This window comes from Enoplosus armatus, chromosome 19 (assembly GCF_043641665.1).
Source record: "Enoplosus armatus isolate fEnoArm2 chromosome 19, fEnoArm2.hap1, whole genome shotgun sequence".
Classification (NCBI taxonomy): Eukaryota; Metazoa; Chordata; class Actinopteri; order Centrarchiformes; family Enoplosidae; genus Enoplosus; species Enoplosus armatus.
This window is the reverse complement of record NC_092198.1, coordinates 7,178,818-7,205,523: the sequence shown is the minus strand read 5'-3', so window position 1 is coordinate 7,205,523 and position 26,706 is coordinate 7,178,818. Positions and strand designations below refer to the sequence as shown.

At 42.1% G+C, this 26,706-nt stretch overlaps 3 protein-coding genes across 5 annotated transcripts; 1 reads left to right on the top strand and 2 right to left on the bottom strand.

The window, feature by feature from the left end:
- Window positions 1-5,000: 5,000 nt before the first annotated feature.
- selenoi (selenoprotein I) lies at window positions 5,001-12,952 on the bottom strand. 2 transcript variants are annotated; one of them, XM_070925872.1, is made up of 10 exons: window positions 12,896-12,952; window positions 9,884-9,952; window positions 9,198-9,306; window positions 8,586-8,660; window positions 6,913-7,175; window positions 5,942-6,050; window positions 5,813-5,861; window positions 5,542-5,722; window positions 5,249-5,428; window positions 5,001-5,132 (listed from the first exon to the last, which is right to left on the bottom strand). In XM_070925872.1, exons 1-10 carry the CDS (start codon window positions 12,950-12,952, stop codon window positions 5,025-5,027), a joined length of 1,200 nt encoding a protein of 399 aa, XP_070781973.1. In that variant the 3' UTR covers window positions 5,001-5,024. The 2 variants fall into 2 exon arrangements, with proteins under 2 accessions (XP_070781973.1, XP_070781975.1); XM_070925874.1 differs by having other exon boundaries at window positions 5,067-5,132.
- Window positions 12,953-13,469: 517 nt separating this feature from the next.
- On the top strand, window positions 13,470-14,775 carry ost4 (oligosaccharyltransferase complex subunit 4 (non-catalytic)). The gene is made up of 3 exons (XM_070926257.1): window positions 13,470-13,473; window positions 14,234-14,371; window positions 14,651-14,775. The coding sequence occupies exon 2, from the start codon at window positions 14,235-14,237 to the stop codon at window positions 14,346-14,348; it is 114 nt and encodes a 37-aa protein (XP_070782358.1). The 5' UTR covers window positions 13,470-13,473; window position 14,234; the 3' UTR covers window positions 14,349-14,371; window positions 14,651-14,775.
- Window positions 14,776-15,978: 1,203 nt separating this feature from the next.
- agbl5 (AGBL carboxypeptidase 5) lies at window positions 15,979-26,208 on the bottom strand. 2 transcript variants are annotated; one of them, XM_070925848.1, is made up of 16 exons: window positions 25,994-26,208; window positions 25,699-25,870; window positions 25,400-25,566; window positions 25,062-25,239; window positions 24,729-24,907; window positions 23,388-23,919; window positions 22,977-23,146; window positions 22,503-22,638; window positions 22,125-22,342; window positions 21,808-22,010; window positions 21,006-21,185; window positions 17,652-17,794; window positions 17,480-17,532; window positions 17,050-17,243; window positions 16,476-16,609; window positions 15,979-16,352 (listed from the first exon to the last, which is right to left on the bottom strand). In XM_070925848.1, the coding sequence occupies exons 1-16, from the start codon at window positions 26,206-26,208 to the stop codon at window positions 16,275-16,277; spliced, it is 2,952 nt and encodes a 983-aa protein (XP_070781949.1). In that variant the 3' UTR covers window positions 15,979-16,274. The 2 variants fall into 2 exon arrangements, with proteins under 2 accessions (XP_070781949.1, XP_070781950.1); XM_070925849.1 differs by having other exon boundaries at window positions 17,664-17,794.
- Window positions 26,209-26,706: the final 498 nt, after the last annotated feature.

Here is a 26,706-nt window from a genome sequence, read left to right as displayed (position 1 = left end):
CTACACTTTCACAACAGAGGGCCGATCCAAGACGGGCTTGCTGGGCCTCCTCGCTGAAACATAACTGACTCAATGATATACAAGTCATTATTAAAGGCAAACGCGCCATATAGTTTCTTCCTTTGATGTTCTCTGGCAGTTAATCTTAAAGATTACTCGAAGAGTTCTGATTTCTCTGTTTGAAAGTTTTCATTTGCTAGTATAAACACCCCAAACTTCTTGCACATGATCCCTGGGGGAGTTTTTTTAAGAGTGACTGTGAGTGCAAAGATGATAAAAACACAAACACACGCGCAAGCTTTTTTGCTGCCAGACAAAGTTGCGGGCGAGGAGACAATCAATTACTAATGAAGTCTGTAACAGAAAGCAGAGCCACATGAGTCAGAGGTGTTAAGTTCAGCACACATGTTGTTCGCACTGTGAAGAAGACTATAAAAACACACCAACTGTTCTTTTACCTGTTGTTTTAGAGGTGAATTGTGCGCGGAAACCTTCATCACTCCCCGCTCTAAGTCCTCAACTGCTGCAGTCATCAACATACATGAAGGATTTAACATGTATTGTTCTGCAGCTCCATCTGCTGAAGGCTCTATGTAGCGCAGGTTGTTTTGTTTTTACGGTTATTCTCTTATTGCTGTGCAATTCTCAAAATATGTACCTCTCATCGCTCAACCAGTCCTGCTCAATACTTTTTATCCATTGCACTCTCACTACACAACTCAAGCATCAGTAATGTCAATGTTATCTTAACAGCACAGTGATGTGCAAGTGTCTCATCTGTAAATGGACTGCAGCAGAACATAAAGTCTACAGGAGAATGAACCCAGCAAGTGAGCAACATCAGGACTTCACCCTTCCTGTTGTCACTGGGGGATGGATTTTACGTGACTGCACAGCTGGTATGATGGAAGCAGGTTTTACCCATAAAACTAAATTATTCCTCGAAACGTAACAGCTTTTACTTGAGCAGAAGTCGGCTTTAGAGGTGAACTGAACTGGATGTGGGAGGGAAGTGGCCTTCAAATGGCTGAACAGTAAGTACTCATATGATGTAGAAATACAAAATACACTGCATTTTTACAATTTTCAATAGTTGGATAACTAATAAAATGGTTGGTTATTTGTATATGAGGGAGCCATTCAGATTGAAGGCGATGACTGTGGAGAATCTACAGAAACTTCCCCAGAGGAGGGTGAACTGAGAGCAACAAAGTCTCTGCGCCTGCGTGTGTTGGTCTTTTATGCATTAATACAAGCTACACTACAACACCTCAATCTTTGCTGGCTTCCCGCGCTCCTCTAGTTCTGCCAGATGTGACTGTGTGTGCTCGAGACTGCCATCACTTCAACATCAACACATGGAAGCTCAACCTTCACAAGCAGGTTGTCAAAACACAAATGTTGCTGACTTTGAATGTGTATTCGCCAAAACATTCCCACATAGACATTTTGACGATATATTTCTTTTTATATTACTGAGTGCTGCGTTTAGAGCATGTGTTGCTGCATGTGTTTCAAATGGAAGGTGTTAGGTTGTGATGTGTGAGAAAACAAAAGCTAGTTGCATTTGCTTTTAGGTTTCTGGGAGGTGTGTATTAATACCAGTGCTTCATTTTGGTGGGGAGGTCTGTAGTTTGGGGAAGTGTGTCAGTTGCAAGCTTTTTGTAAGAAATGTGTGTAAGCAATAGAGAAAAACTGGATAAAAGTACATGTCATTGGTACCTACCACCTAATTAAAGAACATTCTCTGGAAACCAGTCAAAGCACATGTACATGAGGCTCAAAGCTGCTGTCTGCTGGCCCCTAGTGGAAATTAAAGGAACTTTAGCTAATAACACATTCAAGTTTCTGGCTCAAACACAGAAAAGTGGTTAAAGAAAATTCACTTTTATTTGTTTCAGAACAGTCCTTTCTTTCACTGGTTAAATACAACATCACGAGTAGCCACACCGAAGCCCTGGAGCATCTGCCAGGGCAGCATTATACAACAACTTAGTCACAATTTGAACAGCTTGGTTCATTGATCTGGGGGGGATTGAGACTGCTTTCCTAAAAAGTGGTGCAAGAAGCTGAGGAGCACACTACAAAAAACCCCCCACAAAAATTTTAATTTTTCCTAAATATACCGATGAATTCACCCAGTCAGCTGGATGAGAATTTTACTCGTTTTATGGTCTGTTCCCACATTTCAGCCTGATTTTTGCTTGTTTCATTGAGGGACACACGTTTTCTCACCCAGCTAACAATTTACTATTAAGATGACATGAAATCCCTTGATGCATGTTTGTAGTGTTTGCAGCCTGGGGTGGAGGTCTTCACACCCAGAGCCTGTCCCCTCTCCAAACTATCCCAAAGAAAAGACCAGATCCAATCAGCCAGTAGAGCGGCAAAGATAAAAACTATTGCAAAAAAAAAAAAACTGGTGTCAGATCTAGGAAGTGCTACCTAGACAGTTTTTCAGGATTTGAAGATGACGATAAGAACACTGCTGATTGGCATCATCCCCTGGTCTACAAGTTACTTCCCCTCCCCATGTTTAGAGAAACCGGCCATTTGTAGTTTAAAAAATAAAAATAAAATAAAAATGACGAAATAATATATGTATTTACACAGATATCCACACGAGTATACACCCATACATTATACACATGGATCTGCACATACCCAGACAGTGCATGTACCCACCAGAAAAAAATCTCAGTCACAGTTGTTCTCACGTCACTACAATCTATGGTCCAAAGTCACAGATGTGGGGCTCCATTAACGAGTCAAATCAAAATTTAAACCATTATAATGTGCTTATGACTGCGTACAAGCTCTCCCCGGTTTCAGCGTAGAGGTACTGCAAACCAACACGGGCTACATTACTGGGAGTTATGGCAGGAGAGTTGGATCTTGCATTGTTTCTCCCAGCCCTGATAGTACTACAGGGACACTACAAGGCTGTGGCTGTGGTCTAAATGTTGCAGTGTTTCTCGATAATAGTATATGTACAAAACTTTTGGACAAGTGGTACAAATGATCCAAGTATATTTTTCCTCCCCAGTGTATCTAATGTTTCCTATATACCTTTAAATGAGAAAGTATCGCCACACTTGTGCTGCAGCAATCTACCGTGTATGAGATGATTAGTCTTCATGTTCAGTCAAAATTGTACTCGCCGTTCACAAGGCAAGTACAAGGCTTTCCTTGTGGTTCATCTTAACAATTTACCTTCAGACTCATTGAGACCCAGACATTGGGCCAATGGGTTTAGCTGACTGGATCCACCTGATCCACCTGTTCCACCTGTCTTTTGACAGGTAAGAGTGAGGCATGACGTGTAAACCAGAGCCCCTCCAGCCTTTGTGAGCTAAAATCTTCTAGTTTGGTTTAGAAACTACAGTTTAAAAACATTGGTGGAGAAGATCATTCACTCAGTCTTGGCTCCACATTGATAATTTAGGTTTCAATCAGGCCAAGCTTAAACTGTGTAACTCTTGAACGTAAATCTGAAACAGGGGAAAGTCCTTGCAGATTGACAAGACTAGTCACTTTTCAATAGCAAGGCCAAAAAATAATTTCTATGGGTCAAGTTACACACAAAAGGAACGCATTTCCTCCAAACTACAACCACAGTGACAAACTGTTCATGTTGTCACAAGAAGAGAATGAGAGGTGACACAGATGATGAGTAAATCTTAATTGGCCTGGCAGTAAAAACCACTTTGATGAACAACCAAGTCCAGTCCAAGTATCCATACTCACCATGGAACATTGTTTGGATCACACAGAGGGACAGTGTAAAACAAAACCAACAGAAAAACAAAACTCAAGTTATCTGACAGACAGCATAAAAAGTGTGATAATATGTGTGTGTGTGTGTGTGTGTGTGTGTGTGTGTGACGCCAGACGGTGTTGTGGCGTTTGTGGTGTCGTGTGCGACGGCTTGTTCCCTCAGAGTGAGTCCGCTCCGTTAACGGCTTTTGAACGCACTCTTCATTCAAGCACTGGGCCACTAAACCACAAACCATTGCCATGGCAACAGACAAAAAAAACCAAACAATATATGTATATAAGAGAAAAGTAAAAAAAATAAAACCGAACGAATCAGCATGAAGACACGACACCTCAGAAGGTTAGGGAGAGCTGGGAGGCCAGTGCTCAGACAGAGGTCAAAGTGGAAGGTTAGTGGAATTCAAAAAGGTCAGAGGTCACCCTGGTCATTTCTTCGCCCTGGTTAGTCAAAATCCAAACTCTGTTTACTCAGAGCATAATGTGGAATTAATTAGAGGGAAATTTACACAATGTTTTACGGGAGTAACCATCCATTTTTTAAAGTTGCATTTCAGTTAGAAAATAAAATGCCCCAAACCCCTCAACACATACAGTATACATATAGCTATTAACATACATCACTGGGATTCCCAACTGAAATTCCCAACTCATCCTATGATAAAAAGGTGACTAAACCTTTAAACTCCGGACACAGCTGAGGGTGTATGAGCCATGTGCGGCCAGAATTTACAGGTTTGGTCGAGTTTGAAACACCACCACTTGAGGCATTCCTGTTAATATAATAAAACTTAAATGGCATTTCCCCAAGGCATATCATACATTCATAATACTATGTGAGTGCAGCTGTTTGTGTGTGTGGCTATGTTTGTATTTGAAATACCTGCCACAAGACATAAATTATCTGTATGAAAGCAGAATAATGTATGTACGTGTGTGTGTGTTCGCATGGCTCCTGGCTCCTCACGACTGAAGCACATTTCCGTAGGAAACAATTGCACCCAATTGGCTCAACCAAGTTAGCCAATCACCAATGACGGAAGCCAGAGCCCCTGGGCCCGCCCCATCGCAGAGACCAGAGTTTAGTTGGTTGGTTAGGAACGTGTGTGTGTTGTGTATGTATGTGTGTGTTTTTGGGGACAGTGGAAAACGGGGCCACAGTCCATTCCACTTGCAGTGTCCTCATGGATGGAAGGGAGGGGATACGGTTTCCGTGGTGATGAGAGTGAAGTGTCGATAAGCCGAGGAGCTTAAACCTCTGCTCCTTTCAAGCCGATTCGTTCCTCCTCCTGTCAGTCACTGCTGGGCTTCTTCAGGGAGAAGGCGAGGATGTTGAAGTGGCCGCTGAGCTGTTGTACCTAGCAATGGAAAAAAAACATTATTTTGTACCTCATTCATTCAGTCATTCACCTCTCTGTATGTGTGTGTATGTGTGTGTGTGTGTGTGTGTGTGTGTGTGTGTGTGTGGTCTTACCACTGATACACCGTAGTGTATGTGTGCGAGTATGACAGCAGCTGTCCACAGATACAGCAGCAAGGTCTCATTGCCAACAATCCCAGTCACCGCTAATAACACCACCGGTGTCATGGGCAGCAACAGCCAGCTCAGCGCCTGGCAACGCGTGTTACTCATCTGACACACAATCAGCTGACACTGCAAGATAAACACAGACATTCACACATGAATAAAGATATTTATGTATTTTGTGGTTTATCGAAAACACACGTGCCAAAAAAAACCCCAAAAAACAAAAAAAAACAGCTTACCGTGACATTAGCGAAAGCTGTCCCCACCATGAGGTAGAAGATCCTGGGCTGCAGCTTGAGGATGTCGGATGGGGAGAAGACCACCCAAGTGGTGGACAAGACGAAGAGGAGGACAGGAGAAAGGAAGGGCAGGAAGGCTTCGTACAGGCTGCTGTGCTTTAGAGTGTTACTGCGGTGAGCTCTGCAAAACCACAGAGGGTGAAGAGTTCAGAGCGCTGTGTGAAATAATAACACTACAACATAACAAAACGCTAATGAAACGTTGACTTACTTCAGGACATTGTAGAGGCTCATGGGTAAGGTCACAGTGAAGGAACAGGCTGCGAAACAAAAGGCATTCATTACTGTAGCTGCTTCAGCTAGTGAGTTAATGTATTCAGAGAGACCAATCGCAGCTCACCGATGATCATGACGGTGAAAAGGTCTCTGTACAGGAAGTGCCACAGGATTGGCTGGTACCACGTTTCCACGCCGACCACGGCAGTGACCAAGTAAACGAGAGAGATGGTCTGGAAGGAGATGAGACCCAAGGCATCCAGTCATTAGTAGGCTGGAATGTCAAGGAGGTGACCATTTGCTAACCCCCTCACCTGAACATTTTTGTCCAATCATAACCGTAACTAGGCACAGCGAGCCAGTCAGGCTGTAGTAAGGGTGATACTCCATATAAAGAGTTTGGATGGTGTTTTTTATTTTTTTTACCTTCTTCAAAACCAAAAATCTGAGCACGAAAGTGTAAGAAATTGATTTAACAGTGTGTTTGTCTGTTCTTAATGTAAACTGCAAACTTTAGCATGTCCAACTAACTAGTTTACTGCCTACAGCAGAAACTGAGCGTTGTTTCCGAGGTCAAGGGGTTACAAGTTATGTTCAAAAATCCTCCACTCATGATTTGCACATCCACTGTGTAGTATTCTCCCACTGTGTGGGGGCCAGTTCTGGACACTACTATATCAGAGTGCAGGCTTACGTTAGCGGCTTTGTCCTGCTCTTTATTGGATTTGAGGAAGTTTATTTTCCAGCAACCTCAGCCAAACCCGTTATCCGAGATGGCGTTCCATTCGCTAAAAACATTGCTTTATCCTCATCCTAAGAAATGTCTCCTTTCTGTAACATAAACAGTAGTGTTGAAGGAAATAATTACCCCATAATGAATACATCTTAGCTAGCGAGCTACAGCTGCTAAAATAATTTCAACTGACAAAATCGACACCTGTTGGTTTAGAAACCAGTCTAATCCAGACCCATTGTTTTAAAAAATTACCAGGAATTTTGATGGTAAATCAAACACTCAAACGGTCAATTAGCTAGCTGTGTATTTTCTAATTTCACACATAGGACCATGTTGTGATTGTTTGTTTGCGTCCTTACCACTTGGCTGATGTCGTATCCCCAGGGCAGAAACAAGATGCCAGTGTTATATTTCTCCCAGTGAGACAGAATGAAAGAGAACAGCACCACCCACAGGATGTAATACAGCGTGGCTACGCCCACGCCACTCTCCCCGCGCCCAAATATGGAGTAGACGGTAGCGACAAAGAAGATGCACGCCCAACTGTCCAGGCCATGGTCAAACAGCTCCCCTAGTGGCGTGGAGGAGTTGGTGCGACGGGCCTGCTTACCATCAACACCATCTACACATAACAAAAAAAAACCCAGACACATCATTACATAAAATATCTGTTTATATAGGAACACATAAACATACAAAGTGCTAAAGCTGCTGCCCTCACTCCCTTAACTGTACGAAGTCAGACACATTCCTGCTTCCCACCACTGAATTCACTGTCACAGCAACTGATCTAGACTACATTTAATGTCATCCACACATGGAAATATTCTGCAAATGCATCCTCATAAGAAACACCATGTGGAAAGTTGTTTTATTTCAATGGTCCACAAAATGGTCAGCAAGACTTTAAACAGACTTTTATCTAGTTCACAGGGCACACGTCTCCCACGAACAAACGCACAGACAGAGTAGGAATTTGACAGTCAAATAAACCTGTATTTATTTGCTATTTATGTGCTACAAACCGCAATGTCTCGTGGAAACAAAAACTCAAAGTGCGCCTACTGATGTGAGGTGTTGTTCTGGAAAACAGGAACACATGTCCAAACATTCATCATGCTTAATGTTACACCTTGTTGTGTAAATATTGCTCTATTACAGTGAGTAACCTTGCTTCACCTTCAACCTCCAGTCTCCTTCAAATGCCTTGTATGATCGCACCAAAAGGTAAACATTCAACCATTAAGTCAAATAGTCTTTTTAATTCCTGACCTGGAGCACAACCATCTCCACTTCAAAATTCAAACTTCTCTAATTGAGTTTTTGGCAACTTGTGGGCAGTGGAACAAACTGAAAACACAACACTGACAGTCGTTATGATGAATGTGTCAGCAAATGGTTACACAACTACTTACACATCTGGCCAACATGGAGCAACATATCAATTTTTCTGAAGTTGTGTTTATGACCACCTGAGAGTGCAATATTCACTCTTCTTTAGCTCCATTTTGCTCTCCACCAACTCACACACTCATCATATCCACTGTCAATGAACAAAGATATTGATTAGGGCATCTTTAAACAGAGCCCAATTTATGTGAGTTGGTGGGAGTAAATACTGGTGGTGTTCTATCAAATATGTGTATGTCGACAGTCAACTACAGTTGATTCAGGGTGCTATGAATAATATGATCATATTCCAAATTAACAGCTAGAAATGTCTTGCTCGAGGGCACTTAAACCGTAGTTGTTGAAAGAAGGCAGAGTCTGTCTAAATAATTTCCCCACCCACATTTTATGACCTGCTTCTCCAACCTTCGTTCCTGAGTGACAAACACTTCAAAATGCTTGGCAACTACACTGTTATCAGGCTATCCCCACCCCCTCCCATACTGTTATACTGTAATACTGGTTATGAACAGTGTCCCAGAGTCACTGTACAGAATACATTCCATTAGGAAGAATTTCCCCCAAGCCTCTCAAAAAGTCAGCGAAAAACAACACACATGGGTAGGCAGGGGTCAGGACTCACCGAGCGTATAGGCCAAGAAGTTGAAGATCCCTGCAGCAACCCAGACCCAACTAGGCACGTGTTCATGTCCTGCAGCTGAGACACAAATAATGTAAATATGCAGCACACCATGCTGCAGACAAAAACTGACAAACATAGATCAGCCGAATGAACTTTCACTTTACTCAAATTAGCTCAGGGTTGGTTAAAACAAATCTAATCTAAAACAGAAGGGAATGCACAAACAACTCTATGGAATAAGATCTGCTAAAGAGCACGTTTTAGGCAAACAATTAACATGTGTGCATAATTTGGTTTAGCTATTCTTCAAAGGACTGACTCCTGACAGCAAATAGTTAGAGTCAGAAGAGTGCATTTTATTTGTGTACAAAAAGTAAATAGTAATATGAGATAACAAACATGATGACGCACAGTATGTTTACAGAAATGTGTGTCAGTCTTTATGTTCTAGAGATATTGCTGTACATATTAACAGCAGTAGTTAAATGTGTGTGTGTTTGTAGCATCTAATGGGTTAGTGATAGGCAGTCATGTTTCATGGGTGATGGACTTTGCCTTTCATAAATAAACCCACCAACATACACGCCGTCTGGTTTTGTGCAGAGGACATACCTGAGGCAGTGAAGTCAAAGTCGAAGAAGGCCAACATCAGGAAATTCAACACAAGGAACATAAAGCCTGTAAATGTAATGAGGTTCGGGGCTAACCATGTTGGTAGAAACTGTTGAAAAAGACATGGACAGAGAGAAAAAAAGTGAGTGTGTAACAGTTAATCAACCTGTCACTTGTCTTCTCATTGACACGGATTAAATAACTAGACAGTAATTACTGTTGTCACACTTTATGGACAGTTACATAACTGTTAGGCAGAGATGATTTAAGGCACAGGGATGTGAATTTTGTAAAATGAATATCCGGTGGTAGTCAAGCAGAGATTAACGTAAAACAATAAAGATGAGTAGATAAATGTGTCAGTGCCTAAAAATACAAATAACCCAGACTCACGTATCACATATACAAGAAATGAATGTTTGTGAATTTTATCAGATACATGATTGCATTCAAAACAACACAGTATCTCCAAAGACCAGAATAGACTATTACAATCAGAGACTAATGTGTTCTGACACAGGAAAAGAAGGAGAAGGTGGTGGTGGGTAAGGCTGGCTTGTTACTGTATCAGAGTAGACAGTTGGAAACCTCATTAATGATGTACATGCACACACGCACACACACACGTACACACACACACACACACACACACACAGCTGAACAGGTCTTTCTCAGGTCTTTCTCACCTTCACCACACAGTTCCAGAAAGGGTGCATGACGTAGACAGACAGGGGATTCGAGTCCACCGCACTGTACTGCAAAGAGACACAAATTAATCAGTCAGGGTGTGATGATCAAACACAAACTGTTCATCTAATCTAGTTGCATTTTCATCTCATTGCAAATGAACTCAGGCTTGTAAAAAAAAAAAAAAAAAAGCCATATGGCCTCACAAATAACTTGTTTACTGGGTCATGTTGGTAGCCTGTCATCGTGTAGATCAAAACAAACCTGATTCCAGTCTCCGTTACTTTATCCAGGCATGACGAACACGTGTGCGTGCTACACTGTAATGTACCTTCTCTGGTGTTCATACAATTTAAGACGCTGCTTTGTGTGTGTGTGTGTGTGTGTTTTGTTATGCTAAGCTTTCCAATTAAGAGTCATTTTTTAGTCGAATTCTTTAGATATAAATCTCATTCTCACTCCTAGTTCACTTGGAAGACGACCTGCATGGTCAAACCTGCGATCTGCATCTTCAGGTGACTACAACAGGTTTAATTATTGATATTTTAACAAGAGCAGTAGACTCTCTCAAATGAACCACTACAAACACGTGTTTACTGTTGATATACTGAACAGCCAACCAAGGCGACACAGATTAACACTATTACATAGCACTCTTTCTCATACGTACACACACTTGCCCAGGGTCTGCACAATTAATCATCGAATCCATTATCCTATACAAGATTTGAATTCTTAAAATGAATAATCACAGCTCACAGGCATATTGACAATACTCAAACCCTGGTTAAAGTCAAGATGTTGTGTAATGTCAACAGATTGTGTTCCTCAAATCAACAAGAACAACCAATGTGATTAAACACCACCACATGTGCAAAAACAGACAGTGTAACCATAATTCACCCTCTCATCTTGTACAAACACGACTGTACAAATGAATACATGCAGACACAAATTACTTTCACAGCGAGGCAGGTGGCAGTCTCTGTTAAGCGTGACAAAGGGTGTGAGAGGCAGAAAGATGGATGACGGCATTAAAAACCAGCGCGAGGCGATCAGTGGAATGGTCTTTCGCTCTCATGTGCCTTCCACTTGCATGCTTGTGTCCGCGCTACTTTCAAGAATGCCCACACTGTGTCAAAGAGGGCCACACAGTCCTTTCATTCACTCACATTTGTCATCCTCTGCTCTCCTCCAGCCACTGATGCTCGAGGCACAGCAGCTAACACGTGGAGCTAGCTTCTTAAAAAGGAATAATTGGGAAAATGGGTCTCTTAGCAAAGGGAAGCAGTTTCACGCAGTATTCAAAGAAAGAGGTATTCGAGAGATAGCCTGAACTATCTATGCTTGTGTCATTTAAGGACAAAGAACATGGCCAGGAAAATAGACATTAAAAACATCTGTTTATCTAAGAATTGTGGCAAACATACAGATTTAAACAAATGAGAATTTGAGTGCATACAAATTTGCAATAGTAGTGCTTATTTAACTAACAATATTGCAATATTTCTTAACGTATAACAAATGGTGCAATATCTACATCTCTCTATGTGCAATACACTATAACTCCTTTACCTTTCTTTTTTTTTGTTCTATGAATTTGTACATTTGTAAATTACAGTTGTTTTGTTAGTTTTAGTAACTTTTTTTATAACGGTCTTTATTGTTTTTATTTATTATACCTTGATTTTCTTACTTATGTCTCTGAGGGATTAATAAAGGATTATCTTATTTTATCTTAATAAATTGACAGTACACAAAGTCTGAACACATGGCTTGTGTTACTTGTCTGTAAACTTCAGGGATACATTGATGTACTTTACTGATGATAGACTAATGCATACACAGTGTAAGTCAAATTATATCCCCCTAATTAAAACTGAATGGTCTTGTGCTATTAGATCCTTGAATAATTGCGACTCCTGTTTCCTACAGTCCTCCATAGCCAGTGAAGAGACAACAGGCTGCTTGTATCTGTATTGACACATTGATGCTCATCATTATGGGCATTAACTGAACACTAAAAGGTTTATGTAACATTCAGAGAGGGCGTTACTGTTTAAAACATTCCAACCACACACTGTTATGATCACTGGATTTCTTATAAAAGTGATTTCACTTGTCAGTACTCGTTTGTTGTCGGCGTTTGCCACCAGTGTAACAGTTGAAGTTGAGTGGTTCCCCCTTAGTTATCCATTACAGCAGCTTGTTACTTGGTTTTCTTTCTCTCTGTGTTTGCAATATTAGTAAACGAACTGGCCTTCTACACTAAGAAGAGACGATGTCTGGAATGTGTGAAAACACAAAACAACGCCTTATTTCATAGCCAAGCACTGCCGTAGAGAAAGAGTCGCAAGCTAACTATTAGCACATTTCCGCCAAAGTCAAGCACAACATGGTAAACAATGACACTTCCGGCCATCACTTTCAAAATAAAAGATATAAATACTGTTCGCCAATATTATGTCCAAACATTCACAACAACATTTAATACATGTCTTTGAAATATTTCAATATTATTTATTATGTTTTATTCACCAGCCTTATAATAACGTGTGTAATGCTTATATTCTGGGGGGCAGAAAGTCAACCTTGTCAAGCACCTCTGCTGAAGTGCCATTGATCAGGACATCGAGTAAGTACTTCTCATCTCTAAGACTGACTTTTAAGGTTAGTTGCTGACCCCAAACCTGAACGCTATTCAATCAGTGGTTGGTGAGGACAACTCCATAAACAACACTATGGTCATCGCAGCATACAAGATACCATTAAATTAATACAAACATATAATTCTAGGGTTATAACTGCCTAGCAACAAAAAAGACGATCTATATTGGACCCAGCTTTTATTTTCTAGGGGAAATTTGACCTGCATCTGGCATGATTTTGGTTAGCTAACTCTGGCTACCTTCCAGGGAAGCACCCTGCAGATCGTGACAGTTAGCTGTTAAACACACACTGTCGGCTCAGTGGCTAGCTGCTAACAGGCTATTACAATCTATTAAGCATACCTTGTATTTGTCGAAGCCCGCAAGCTGCTCCTGAGTGACATATTCGTAAAGAGCCATGGTGGTATAGTCTGGCTCCACAATGAGATAATTGGATATCTCTTCCTATGGAAATACAAATCCCCAACGTTAGCTGCCGAGTCGAAGTACCATCTAGGTTGGCCGCTGTCGTTCACGCCGGGTGAGGTGATGTCGAAACATTTGGGCCACTCCTACGGAGTGCAAACATCCAGCTGCCTGAAGCTCACTACCGCCGCCTCTGGCCTGGATGATTGCGATAAAAGAATGGGGATAAACATCATGAACTTCTGTCGAGTGGTCCAAAATGACACGATTTTAATAAGTTATGGTGTCAGTTGATAAAATGAATACTGATAATGGTTGTTGAGTTGTTGCATATGGGTTTTATGTTTGTTAATTGATCACTGAGGTCTGCTCTATTAAAACTATTTCTACGGTGCTGTTAAACGTGACGTGGCTTTCCTCTCCATCCGGAAGAGAGAAACGGATTTGCTTGTTTGCTGCTGAGCGGCTGAAAGTATCGCTCGAACCGAGAGTGAAAAGCCACTTTAAGGGATAATGTAAGTAATAACATTAATAAAACTACATTTCAATAGATTTAATTTTTGTAATTTTCTTGAATCTTCATATGTAGCGTTACCTATATTGGTCAGGTCGGCCAGTGTTGGTTCTACTAGTTAGCTAGCTAGCTAGCTAGGTTAACGTTACACAGATTTATGGTCCAGTCTCAAAATGTACCATGATTTGGCTGACTGATTTAAAACCATGTAATCACTGATGCAGTGATGATTGTTACAAGTACGATGATTTTCTGATTCACATTCAAAATATTCCTATGCAGAATTTAAGCTAAGAACCTAATGCACTAATATATCTAATAAGTGGCGGCGTTATGAGGTCAGAAAGTCGCTTTTGTCTCTGCATGTCATGATTTAACGTATAGCAATTAGAGATGAGATTATGCTTTCAAATGTGCAGGACTATGCCGGTGGTTTTAGATGCTTTACCAGGCAGCCATTTTCTGACCCTTTTTCATTACAATGAAAATCAATAAATGACTTAATATTGACACCGAGCTTACTATTATTGTAAATATTAGGTAGCTGTTAGTCATGTGTATCACTTAACTTCACTTAAATTGATGTGAACAAGTGACTGGAAGGTCAAAGTGCATTCAGATATCCAAAAAGGTGTGTTATACTTTGGGAAATGGACAGAGATGATGGTGGTATGATCCTTAGGTGTTTTTTGACTAGATGCCTAACAGACTTATTTTAAGACTGAGCAGCTCTCTCACACTTGTCTCTCCATCCTTTGCAGAATGGTGACAGACGTGCAGCTGGCAATATTTGCCAACATGCTTGGTGTGTCATTGTTCCTGCTGGTCGTGTTGTATCACTATGTTGCTGTCAATAACCCCAAGAAACAGGAGTAGAGACCGCCGATATGATTGGAGAGGTGAGTGCAATTTATGTTTGCCTAAGTTAGCTCAGCACTTTGAAATCTTTATTTTTGTGGTTGCCAATGTCAGTCATGCTCCACTGAGTCATAGTTGAGTAGTTACAATTCAGTACATGGCTGAGGAGTTGACACTTGATCATTGCGCTTCAGTAAAAATTTGGAGGAACCATATATAAATGTATGTATGACAGTTGAAGCACATTCATCTACGAAGACAACTTTTCGTTCCAAGGTTTAACTCCTGTGAACCCGCTCAATGTCTTCTTCTTCCCACAGGTCAGATGGGATTCAACGTCACCACCCTGGAAACAACATTCCCCTCTTGCAGTCCTCCTTCCAAGAGATTTCTTTGTAAGATTGCACAGTAGTGTTTTTTTCTAATAAAAATGTGTGAAATCCCATTTGCATTAATGTCTCAGTAAATTCCTGAAGTTATTCTCGATACATTCTCATCGAGTTATTATGTTGCAAAATGACAAATATAGGATTTTTTTTTTCCAATTCATTTATTTCTACTTCAAGTTTGTATCAAGTTCCAACACAGTATTAGACCAGTCACACTATAATTCATTTGGTAAAAGTCAGTCCATTTGTCACTGGGATTAATATAGGCTTATTACATTTAAAAAGACAACTCCTGTAACAGTTTGCCTCACACAAAATATTTCTATCATATGAATATATATATATGGTAATAAAGGATATGTTCCCATATTGGTGTGCTGTGGAGCAAAAAGCTTCAAAGGAATGTGACAGGCAAAGTGTGTTCATTACAGATATAGTGTGTATAGAAGTATTTACCCACCCTTTGGACATTTTATTACTTTAAATCACTTAAAATATAACTAGACTCTTGACACTCAAAACACACAAAGTAAAATAATCTCTTGAATGCACCTTTAGCAACATTTTCAGCCATTGGTCTGTGTTTTAGGTCTGTATTAACTTTGGACTTGTTTTTTGGCCACTCTTCTTTGAGGTACAAGTATTTATCCTAAAATCACCTGCCACACATGGCTCCATTCAACATGAGAATGGCTGCACCAGTGATCATTTAGGTGCGTTATAACAAAGCGATTAATTATTGTGCTCAGTACTATTTTACAATTTGACATTTCAGTTTCTTTGATGTTGATCAGTGTCACAATAAACCCACTTATATCTGTGTTGTAAAACAAGCCATGAAAATGTCCAACAAGGGGGGGGGGGGGGTGAATACCTTTCATAGGCACTATATGCAAAGCAAAAAGACCTTTTGGAATAATTACATTAAATACACACTTCACTCACACACGTGTCTCTAAACTCACAATGGAAATAAGGAGGTGATAAAGGTGCTGCCGTGCTTGTCAGTCTGAATGAAAATCAACCCTTTGCTGTAATAGTACAAGTGGCTGACTGAAAATAGTTATCAGTGCATAACAGTGTTGGTCAGAGTGCATTTAACATCTTTGTGGGGGAGGGGACAGCAGAAGGAAAGGACTAAAATGACAAAAACTGATATGTGAGGTACAATGATGCTAGTTGAGATGTTTAAGGATATTTCAAGTCTATGATCAGTTGGAAAGTTTGTACCTCTCCCCTTCCTCAGCCACTGTTGTGGTTTCATTGAGCAAGGCACTTAACCCCCCACCTGCCCCAGTAAAGCTGCTGTACTGAACAGCTCCAGGGTCTGACTATGTTGAACAGCATTGGTTGAAAACACCATGTATGCTGTGGAAAACCTGAATAAATAATGTTAAAAATGTTGTATTGCACATTAAAATACCCCAAGTAATCCTCCCGCTAAGACAGCATCCCCTCCTGTTTCCTAGTTTTAAATTGTTTCGATCACAATAAAGGTAATTTAGGCTCCCATTGAGCAGATGCAGACGCAAGTGCCTCCTCTTCCATGCAGTTCCTAAGCTTCCCCACACAGGGTCACTGTCTCACACATGTTGACAGCCTCAGGCAGAGGCATCACTGGAGTTTCCGGAACCTTCAAAGACACAGCCCGGTCAAGTTTTAGTAATTTCATACATTCATATTCAGCATTTGTTTCTCTCTCAATGTACATTGATGCTATTTGACACACAGTGTGTGTGTGTGTATCTGTTTTCACCTGTTGCAGAGTTTCCTCCTTCTCCGCCGTGGTTTCTATAATAGTATCTCCTTTGTAGTGGAAACTCCTGTCTGTGCTCTTCTTCATTAGTGATTTCGAGGCCAACTGTATGGCACCGTCTTTCCCTGATACACCTGTAGAGTGAAATAAAAGTGATGTTAACTGTGTGAATGTGCTGCTCACATACTGGAAAGTGGGGGTGGGAAGCAATGTCAGGCAGCACAGCAAAATTATGGAACACAGGAAAATATCTTCTGTAACGCTGCGACACTTGTATGGGAATAAATATTGAAGCCAAATTGAGTTCTAAAAGGGTGGAAATGGGAAGCAGCAGTTTGCAAACTGCATGGAATGTCACACACAGGTGATCTTGTAGATTTAGTCACCCAGTGTTTCACTGTCTCCCTAAAAAAGGTGCTGTGTCATGCCATGTGCAGCTCCCTGTTATCAAAGCTTAATTATTGTAACCCTCTCTAGGCCAATCAGAGTTAATAGCATTGCAACATGTGTGTCTATGTGTGTGTATGTGTGTGTATGTGTGCGTGTGTGTGTGTGTGTGTGTATGTATACGTGCCTGACAGTGACAGGTGTCGATGGAGGCCAGGTCTAAGCAGCTTCCAGACCTTCATGGTGGCTGACTCGTCCTTATCTCCAGGTGAGACTGGGCTGATGCTGGTAGGGGACGTTTTACTGTCATGAGTAGGAGGGGTTTCAGTTGACCCCACCCTCCGGATGGGGATGCGGCTCACATGAGGCTGCAGCTCACACCTGGGCAGGCAACAGAGAGGTTATTATTTTTCACCACTCAACACTAAGTCATAGCAGGGATAATGCTACTCCAATAATATTCTGCAGCAAAAATGCAGATGTCCAACCTTTTTATCATATTTTTTTCATTCCATTTGTGATTTCCAACCCTTGCTTAACTTCTTCTTTGGCTTAAAAATGTTCCCTGTGAGATTTAACAACTGCTCCGAGATACTTAGATACAAGATTGGACTCACTTGCTAAATTTGATGGAGGAAAGGATGTGTTCAGGACCCACGTCTTTAGTGGTCTGTGACAGATGGAGACATCACAGTGAGACTTCATGAACCAAGTGTATGTTGTATATAATTTACATATATATCGTAGAGACTTTGCCCTCTGTGAGTGAGCCAGCAGGGTTCAGCTAACCTCTGTGCGGGCCTCTGCGGGGTGATGAGTGACTGTAAGAGTTCGGCACCCTCTCCCCACGCGCCCAGGACGCATGGGGAAAGGCGTTCTGGACCAACCCGCTGAACTGGGTCCAACAGCCTGAAAGTCTGGGCAGCTGAGGCCTGTTAACCAGATGAAGGGACATAAATACAACAGAGGGAGGACAGGAGAAACAGTGGGTGGCAGATGAGTAACACAGCGTTCAAAGATGGACACCTGTTAATGGTAAATGTAACACACTGTTGGTCTACAGCAGATCCCTCCCTTTATCTGAAATACAGTACATCAGGCTAACAGTCTCATCCAATGTAACAGGGGAGAGGTTTGACTTTCAAGCAGTTTTTAAAAAGAAAATAAAGATTACACACACACAAACAAAGGCAATAGAGAGTAGAGGACCCACACACAGTAGTTTGCTTCACAAATGGATAGTTTTTATTCCATTAAGTTAAACAGAGAGGCGGTAAAAGACAGCAGCACATTCAAGAAGGCGGTATTCGTGAAGATGTTACACAGACAAACACTCAAACAAACCGTAGTCTGGTATAGAAGGTTAGCACCACATTGAAGGGACCGGCACAATTCTCATAAGGAGTATAAAGCAGAAAGACCTAGTGAGAATGTGACTATGCATACAGTTTGTTTCTACCTAAAGCCTTTTGTTTTTTTGTCATTCTGGGTATATATATGTATATATATATATATATATATATATATATATATATATATATATATATATATATATATACATATATATATATACATATATATATATATATATATACATATATATATATATATATATATACATATATATATAAGCTTTAGGACTGAAACAACTGCAAAACAGGACATCAAAGTTCACAGTGAGAAAGCAGAATAAAACTACAGTACACTGATCTGAAAGTGAAAGCTCGTAATATATCCTTCCCGCTTTGTTGGACGCAGTGGGCAGAGGCTACATGAAAATCATAGTGATATTAAGTGGACTTTTATGTCCCCAGAGCACAAAATGACCATCACATCATCACAGAGGTTAGACAGTTCTAACCTCACTCCTCAACCTGTTCTCGAAGAGCTGACGAGCTCTTTCAGGCCTGTACTCCCTTTGGAAACCTTTCCATCTATGTAAGAGAGGATAGCGCTTCAAGAGAATCACTGGCATCAGTTTTCTCCCCTATTATCCCTATTTTTCCCCCTGTGATGTTTCTCCAAATCAAGGATAAAGCAGATGAGGAGGCAGGACCTACCAGATCACAATATAATCCAAGAGTTCAGGTAAAAAGAACAAGCAGAACCTCCAAAACCTACTGCCTACAACAGATACCAGAGCAAGGCACACCATAACTACAACAGCACTGGAACAGACGATAGCCATAGCGAGTTGAGGCCAGATAATTCTGAAAGCCGTTTTCCATCCAATCCTCTACCTCTGCATCTTCAGTGCATCTAAAATGGCTGGTCCCAAAACAGGCCATCGTCAAGTACTCGGATGACGGCACACAAAACTGAATTACAGACGAAATACGATCATTCCACAGCTGATCTATGAGGCTTACATATAGACCAAGACAACGAGATCATTTCTCACCTCTGCTAACCACAAAATATATTAACTTTGACCATCAACAGCCTACTACATACCTGCCATGTTTAATTTACACTAGGAAACACACAAATAATGTGCTTGAATAAATAATGATTAACATTTTCTTCAGTTTGATGAAACATGTAATAAAATTAAAAAACTCTACACTTTATTTACACCAAAATCAATATTGGAATCTTATTAGAAAATTATCAAACACAAAACCAACCAAAGCATTTTTATATGATATTGCTTGTTGGCAAACAGATCATTAAAGCAACCCTTTTTGTCCCTTTATTTTTAACTCTTCAAGTTTTCATGAGGATTTAAACCAGTGATGGTCCCCATGAGGTTTCTGGCAGTAGGCTATACTGTGAACATCATCATGTCAAGACTGGACTGACACTGGAATGATACAGGTTTCAGAACTATTAAAGAAATAAAAAAAATGACTTACATAAAAATGAAACCACAGTCCTTTTTCAGTCACTAGAAATGAAATGGACTCTACATAATACTCAGTCCTGTTCTGAACTGACTCCAAATGTGACTACATGAGGACGGCGTGATCAGCCTGCGGCTCAAACTGTTTTACATAGAACCATTAAAGAGCGAAATACAAATACATTGAAAAAAAGAAACAAAAAGATTGTTATGTGCTGAAGAAACAGAAGACACACTATGTTCAGTCTAATTCTGCAAACCCAATTTCTCAAAAACAAAATAAAACCAATAAATACCCCAAAAATGAAAGTGCAACATGGCCGAAGTGAAAGTATCTCATTCATACTGTAGCTGATCATGAACAGCTCCCATTAAAACTTAACCGTGACTGTGTGAAAAAACAATTTAAAATAAACAGCCCTGGCTATTTCCTAAATGTCAGCACAGTCACATGGTAATTCTTCTTAGCTTATTACTTGTATACACACTGAAAAAGAGACTTAATCAAAGTAATGTAATCCATTAGTATAATATTTCCAATATTAATGTAAACTGCAAACATCTACTGTATATTCTGCAAGTCCTAGGGGACGATGGCGATTACGCAGCCAAGCAACTGTCTCTCTTACTTAAACACTAACCGGTCTGCTTTGTTTAGTTAAGGATATCCACAAGAACTAAGCCAGAGGACAGTGTGACAAGCAATGCTTGAATCAAGGTTGGTAATTAAAATGAAAAAAAAACATTTTTCAACACATTTCAGTCATAACTGAGATTTCAGTAACACTCTCACGTGTATTATTCATCCTAAGGTGCTAAAACTGCTGATACATGTAATTACACAGATATGTGCAGCGGGATAAACAATACTATTTGAGGAAAGTGTAGAAGAGCTAGCACCAATGTTGTTTCACAAACACACGCACACGCACACCCGCACACACACACACACACACACACACACCAGATCAAATAGTGATTTGCACTTGTTTTGACCTACATGGAGTTCCAGACAAGTGCAGGATTCTGTAAAGACAGTCTCTTTTTCACTTAAAAACACTGCTTGTCTGGTACTCCAAGCAATTTTAAGAGCTTACACTCATTCAGTCCACCCACACACACCTATACTCAAGCTCCCACAGGTTAGATTCAGTCCTGGGTGGGCCCAGCTGGAGTGTTGGTGGCCGGCGGGAGGCCCTGAAGGAGCAGGGGGCTCAGTTTGGAGAGCAGGCCTGGGCGGGGCAGAGCCTGCAGGGAGGGGAGCAAGGTGGAGAGGCTGGGGGACTGGATGGAGTACAGACCTGTCATACTGACGGAGGCCGGGAGGGGACAGGAGCCCGCCGCACACATCGAGGAAGACGAGGAGGAGGAGGAGGAGGAAGGGGGTGAGAGTGGGGGGCGGGAGGGTGTGTGGCTGTTGCTGGGAGACCGTAGGATGGAGCGGTGGTGGGGGGGGCGTCTCTTCTCCTGAGGCTTAGGGTCTACAAAGAGGGAGACACACCAGCTCAGAGACATGCGGGGACTGTGTGCATACACAAACTGTAGTGGCTACCTGCTGAAACTGCCCTTCACAAGAGCCATGTACTGAGACAGACAACATGTTCAGATGCTCTCAGTAAGCCACATGACGAGAAGTCAGAATCTGCACGAAAAATATGTGGGTCCAAGTTGAAAATGATCCAAATAGTCAATTTGGTCTTGGTGCCTTGGAACAGGGCTCATGTGGTTTCATCCTCAGTCAGGTAAAACTAATCCTCAGAGGTGACAAAATGCATGCATAGACAGCAGAAGCGGGTGGGGTCATGCTAAGGTCATGCAGGGGTCATTCAGGGGTCATGCTTACGTTCCAGGCCACAGACATCCAGGACATGAATCCATTCGTTCGTGTCTCTAAAATCAAGCAAACCCCAAACCTTGGACCATTTTCACATCACCATCAACCACCAACCACTCTTAACTCCAACAGCAGAAAGAGAGGATGGTAGCAAAAAAGAGAGACCAGACAACAGAATATGTGATATTTAGAGAGAAAATGAGGAGAGTTGAGGTGAGAGGTGATAGCCAGCCAGCAGACACAAGCAGATGGTTGAGAGATCAACTTACCCCTGACTGGCCCGAGTGTCTTGTTGCCTCCACGTCCGCTGGTGTGCGTGCTGTTGTGCTGAGTGTGGGTTCGGGGTGGGGGGCAGCCAAAAGTAAAGCTTGGAGAGCTGTGCATCTTCGGGGAGGGTGTCTGGCTGCTGCTACTCTGGCTGTTGCAGCGAACACGACTGAGGGTGTTCTCCGACACTGAGCCAGACAGACAGCTGCTTGGAAAAAACAACACAGGAACCCACGACCCAAATGTTAAACGCGACAAAGAAACTAAGGGGACTGAAGTCTTTTTGGGGTTTAATAAAGAGATGTGTGTGTTAACTCACTTGCTGAAGCTCTTTGGTGGCGATGCCTTGCTGCCATTGTGGTGTATTCTTAGTGGAGGATGAGCGTGGATGTGCGCGTTCAGGCCTTTGGTGTTGCGGACATGCTTGAGGATCCAAGCTCGAAGGTTCATCAGGCAGCTGTGCTCAGACAGCACCAGCCGTGGCCAAGGGTTACACTCGGCCATATCCAGGGCTGAGATAGCCACAGCACGCCCCACCTGATGCACATCATCAATTGGTTTATGTCAGAAGTGCCTCATCTTTTAAGATAATTTGGTTTGAAGTTATCAAAAACATTAATATTGCAATGTGTTGAAAAGTTGTTCATTCACATACCCTAAAAACCTGCAATCCTTAAACAAAGAATCACATTCCTACCTGTTCAAATATTTCAGGAGTGTATTTCGGAGGGAATGACGGAGGTGGAGGTGGGGTTGCCCGTCCGTTGTCATGGCAAGCAGGAGGAATAGTGTTCATGGTTTTTCCTGTGTTGTAGTTGCACTCCAAAGTGTAGCTGGTGGGGACCCAATAACAGAAACATGTTATAAATACACATTTACAGCTTGGATGTAAAGAATATATGACCTGATATCATGTTATTTACAGCCAAGGTAATGACATTCAGTGAAACACAAGTTAATTTAAGCACAATTTAATGTTGCTACAGCAGTTGTTAGTTAAAGTTAAACATGAGTAAAAGCAACATGAAAGACACCTTATCTAACAGTGATCAATAACTTTTCTCCTCATTCAAGAACAGCTTACTTTGACTCTCCAAAACGAAGAGTTCAAAACATTTTTTTTTTTTAAAAGTTGCCATGTGCTATTTCTGTGAACCCATTGAAATCTGACCTGTGAAGCAGCCCTATGGCCTTGTGAATGGCCACCCGCCCGCTGCCTTCTTTAGACTGGCCATCTCTCTTGTCTCGTGCGTACATGTTTTTCTCTGAGAAGTTACAGCCCAGGAAATCAAAGTGGGCAGAGTTCACGGCGATCAGCCTCGGGTACAGCATGTTCTCTACCTGCAGAGAGACGAAGCAGAGTGTACAGGAGCTTCAATATATGTACCAAAAAGCATTAGTAGCCCCATCTGCTCTGGCTGCCATAGGGATGAACAAATACATCAAGGACACGATTCAAAACAACTGTATTATTCTTACTGACATGAAACTTGTTGCTCCAAAAACAATGATAACTGAATGTCATTTGACAGTTTTCCAACTATACTGCAAAGGGAGGGCGAGTAAATGTAATAATTTTCACCTGCTGGCTCTCGTCAGGAAGGTTATTTCCGTACATGAAGCATCCTCGTTTAGAGGCGTGGCCGTGCAAGTCCACATAATAAGCCACACCCCCCTCCTGGGGTGGAATCGATTCTTGCTCCTCCACCTGTGGTACTGTTACCTCTACAGTAACTGGAGCTGTCTCTGGGGAGCTCGATGAGCTGTTCCGGTTCCCCTTCTCCACCTCTGTGGTGACCCAGGCGTTTTCCTCTGTCACCATGGGAACGTCTAGTGGCGCTGGATTTGCGCCCTTCTCTGCATTTCGTTGGTTCAAGCTGACTTCAAGGGCAGTGAAGGGAGGAGGAGACTGATACTGATTCGCGGGTTTGACGTTAAGGGGAGGGGTCTGCGTATGCGTGAGGCTGTTACAGTGAGTGCTGCACTGTGTACTGTGCAGGCGGTTGTGTGTGTGGTGGTAGAGCAACAGTGTTTTGGCTGCATAGATGGAAGGGTGCAGCTCAGGGCTGGGGTTCAGGTACTGTCTGTTCAAGTTCACACCCCTGGAATCAGTCCTGCAAAAGAGAGACAGGTTATTTAAAAAAACGTCTTTAAACATTGTTGACAAAACACAGCAGAAGCCCTACCATACGTTCCTCCACTGTAATAAGGCTTAGAAATCAATTTAGTAAAATTTAAGGGCCATTTTCCCACAGTTACTGCATGATGTTGTTGTTTTTTTAGATAAAGAGAAGATGGTGCAGATGCACATCATTACATATTTTCAATCATCAAAAGAGGAGGAAGCATACCCTAACACACTGACGAAGTAGTGTCACTGTTTACTGACACCTCTCATACATCATTGTCTGAGATGCAGGTTAAACCAGTGACGCAGGTTAAACCTCTAATCTGCTGAATGGGTCAACATCCGACCTGGCTCTTCTAACCTCTAGCCTGGCCAGCACTGCGTTTACATGCACTTAAGTAATGACCACAGTGGGCTTTCTGTAGTAACCTGGTTTCATGTGTTTCATGTATGAGGAAACCTGTTTCCTTAGAGACACCTTATTTTTCCAGCTAGATTTCTCCTTGAAAATGCTGATTTCTTGGCCACGTATACAGGTAGCCGGGTTTCTAATCAGCTTTTCACATGCCAGCATGCACATAACATAGAATTCAGAATTCAGGGAAAGTATCGCTGTGACAGCAGAGCGGCAGGAGGAAAGGAGACTTCGTTACATGTAGCAACACATCCTCATACTCAAAATAATTGAATCCAAAGCCCGTAGAAGTCTAAATAAGTCGGTTTCCATCGCTGAACATTGAGTTTACATTGCTGTTGTGAGGATGGTGCATGTGACACTACATATGTAATTCTTACCTGTAGTGCCCACGAACAACCCCGTCTGGGTTTAGCATGGGAATGAGCTTGAACACGAAGATGTTTCGAAGCGCATGAGCACGAGGATCATCTTTTCTTAGGATGAAGTTGAGGAAACCGTTAAACACAAAGGATGAGGGAGTCTCCCCGGGGTGCACTCGACTGCTGAGAAAAAACACCTGCAGACACACAACGGCCAAGGGTCAGCTTTGCCATTTTGACATTAGTCAGTGATTCCACATCAGCCTTAAGTGTTGTCTTTAAAAGCCATTAAAAGGTGTCACATCACTAAAGAGAACAGTCATTGTGTGTTTATGAGTGATCGAGTGATACCCTTTTGCCAGAGAAGCGGTGTGGTCTTGGAGTCTTGGCATCAGGAAACAGCTTAGGCAGACGGGGTTCTCTCTCCTCTTGCATCCCGTTGCAGTTGGTCACAGTGAGCAGGTCCACCCTGTTGCCATCTAGAGAGTCGCACAGCAGCTCCCTATGGTAGTACACACTGCCCGGTGCACTGACGGTGAGAGCAGTCGAGGATGGACATTGGTGGGAGAGAAAAAATGTCAGAAATTGGACAAATTAGAGGGGCAAGGGAAAAAAACTGCCAATTTCACAAACAAAAAAGGTTCACACAACATGCATTGTGTGTGTGTTGTGTGTGTGTTGTGTTTTACCTGCTCGGACCGACTTGAGCAGCATTGGGGTAGCTCCCGTCCAGCTGCTGCAGCATCTCCTGGCACTCAGCGTAAGAGAACGGGAAGCAGAAGGAGAAGTAGGTGGTCGCCCCTCGCACCTCCAGCAGCCGGTGAGTGAATGAGAGGATGAACTGGTTATCTACAATCTGGAAAGTGAAAGAATAAAAAGGAAGAAGAGACATATTATTAGAAATATAATAATACTAACAGCACTCTGCCTCGCTGGCTCCCAATGCCCACATCCTCTCCCTGGCAGCCTTCCGAGTATGTCTGTATACCTCAGATGTGGGTCTGTCCCGGACCCTTTCCCACCGGTTCTTTCCAGGTAAAGTGCGTACAAGAGGAGCCATGCCCTGGCTGTAGAGCTTCCTCTGGTTGTTCATGTTCATCACATTGATCTTCAGTATCTTCCCGGGTGCTGCACCCCGCACGCTGAAGTAAAACCATGATCTGAAACAAACAAAAACACAATTTGGGATTCTATAAGTAATGTAACTCAGTGTAAGGGCTGTGTGCAAAAGCATTGCTCATGCTGTCCTTTTATGGGATTACCAAAATACTTAGTTTTGTTACCTGTTTCCATTCTCGTGCTCTGTGCCGGCGCAGTCTGGTTGAGTCCACACATTGAACTCATGGTCAGGAGTAAGGTTAGACCCTGAGGGGGCACTCCCGCCGGGAGCTATATCAGTAGGAGGGCTGGAGCTGCTCTTCTCCACCTTCTCAACACGCGACAGGTTCCCTGAGTCAAACTTGGAGCTGAACACAATATGACCAAGGCGAGCCTCCATGGTTCTGAACTCGGGCCTCTCACTTTTCTCCCCTCGGGTTCTTCGTCAAGCGCCAGTGGTCTGACATAGACAACCTGTTACAAAATCAATCAGACAAACCCAATAACAGTTACACTGAGAAAAAAATATGAAAGGAAGAAAAAGCTGTGCTTCTGGTGGAACCTCAAGTGAAATACACTAAAATGGCAATGATAGAATGATATGTGGACCCAACAAAGCCAAACAGCCCTTCAGTCTTACATGGTGCAGTCTTGTATTGCAGTGACACATAGCTACAGTATTCTGGGACATTTCTCAGTTAACCAAAGAAACTACTAAACTGATTCGGCTGGAGTTGCAACTCATACAGTTCTAAGGAGGCTGATGTGCTTGTAGACCTCAGTGCCAACTTTGTACTCTGACCTGACCAAACAACGAATTCCCTGCTTGCTTAACTGCTCTCCAAAATGGTGTCGTCATTCCTTAGGCCACTATTATTTTTTGTGAAACAGCATGCAC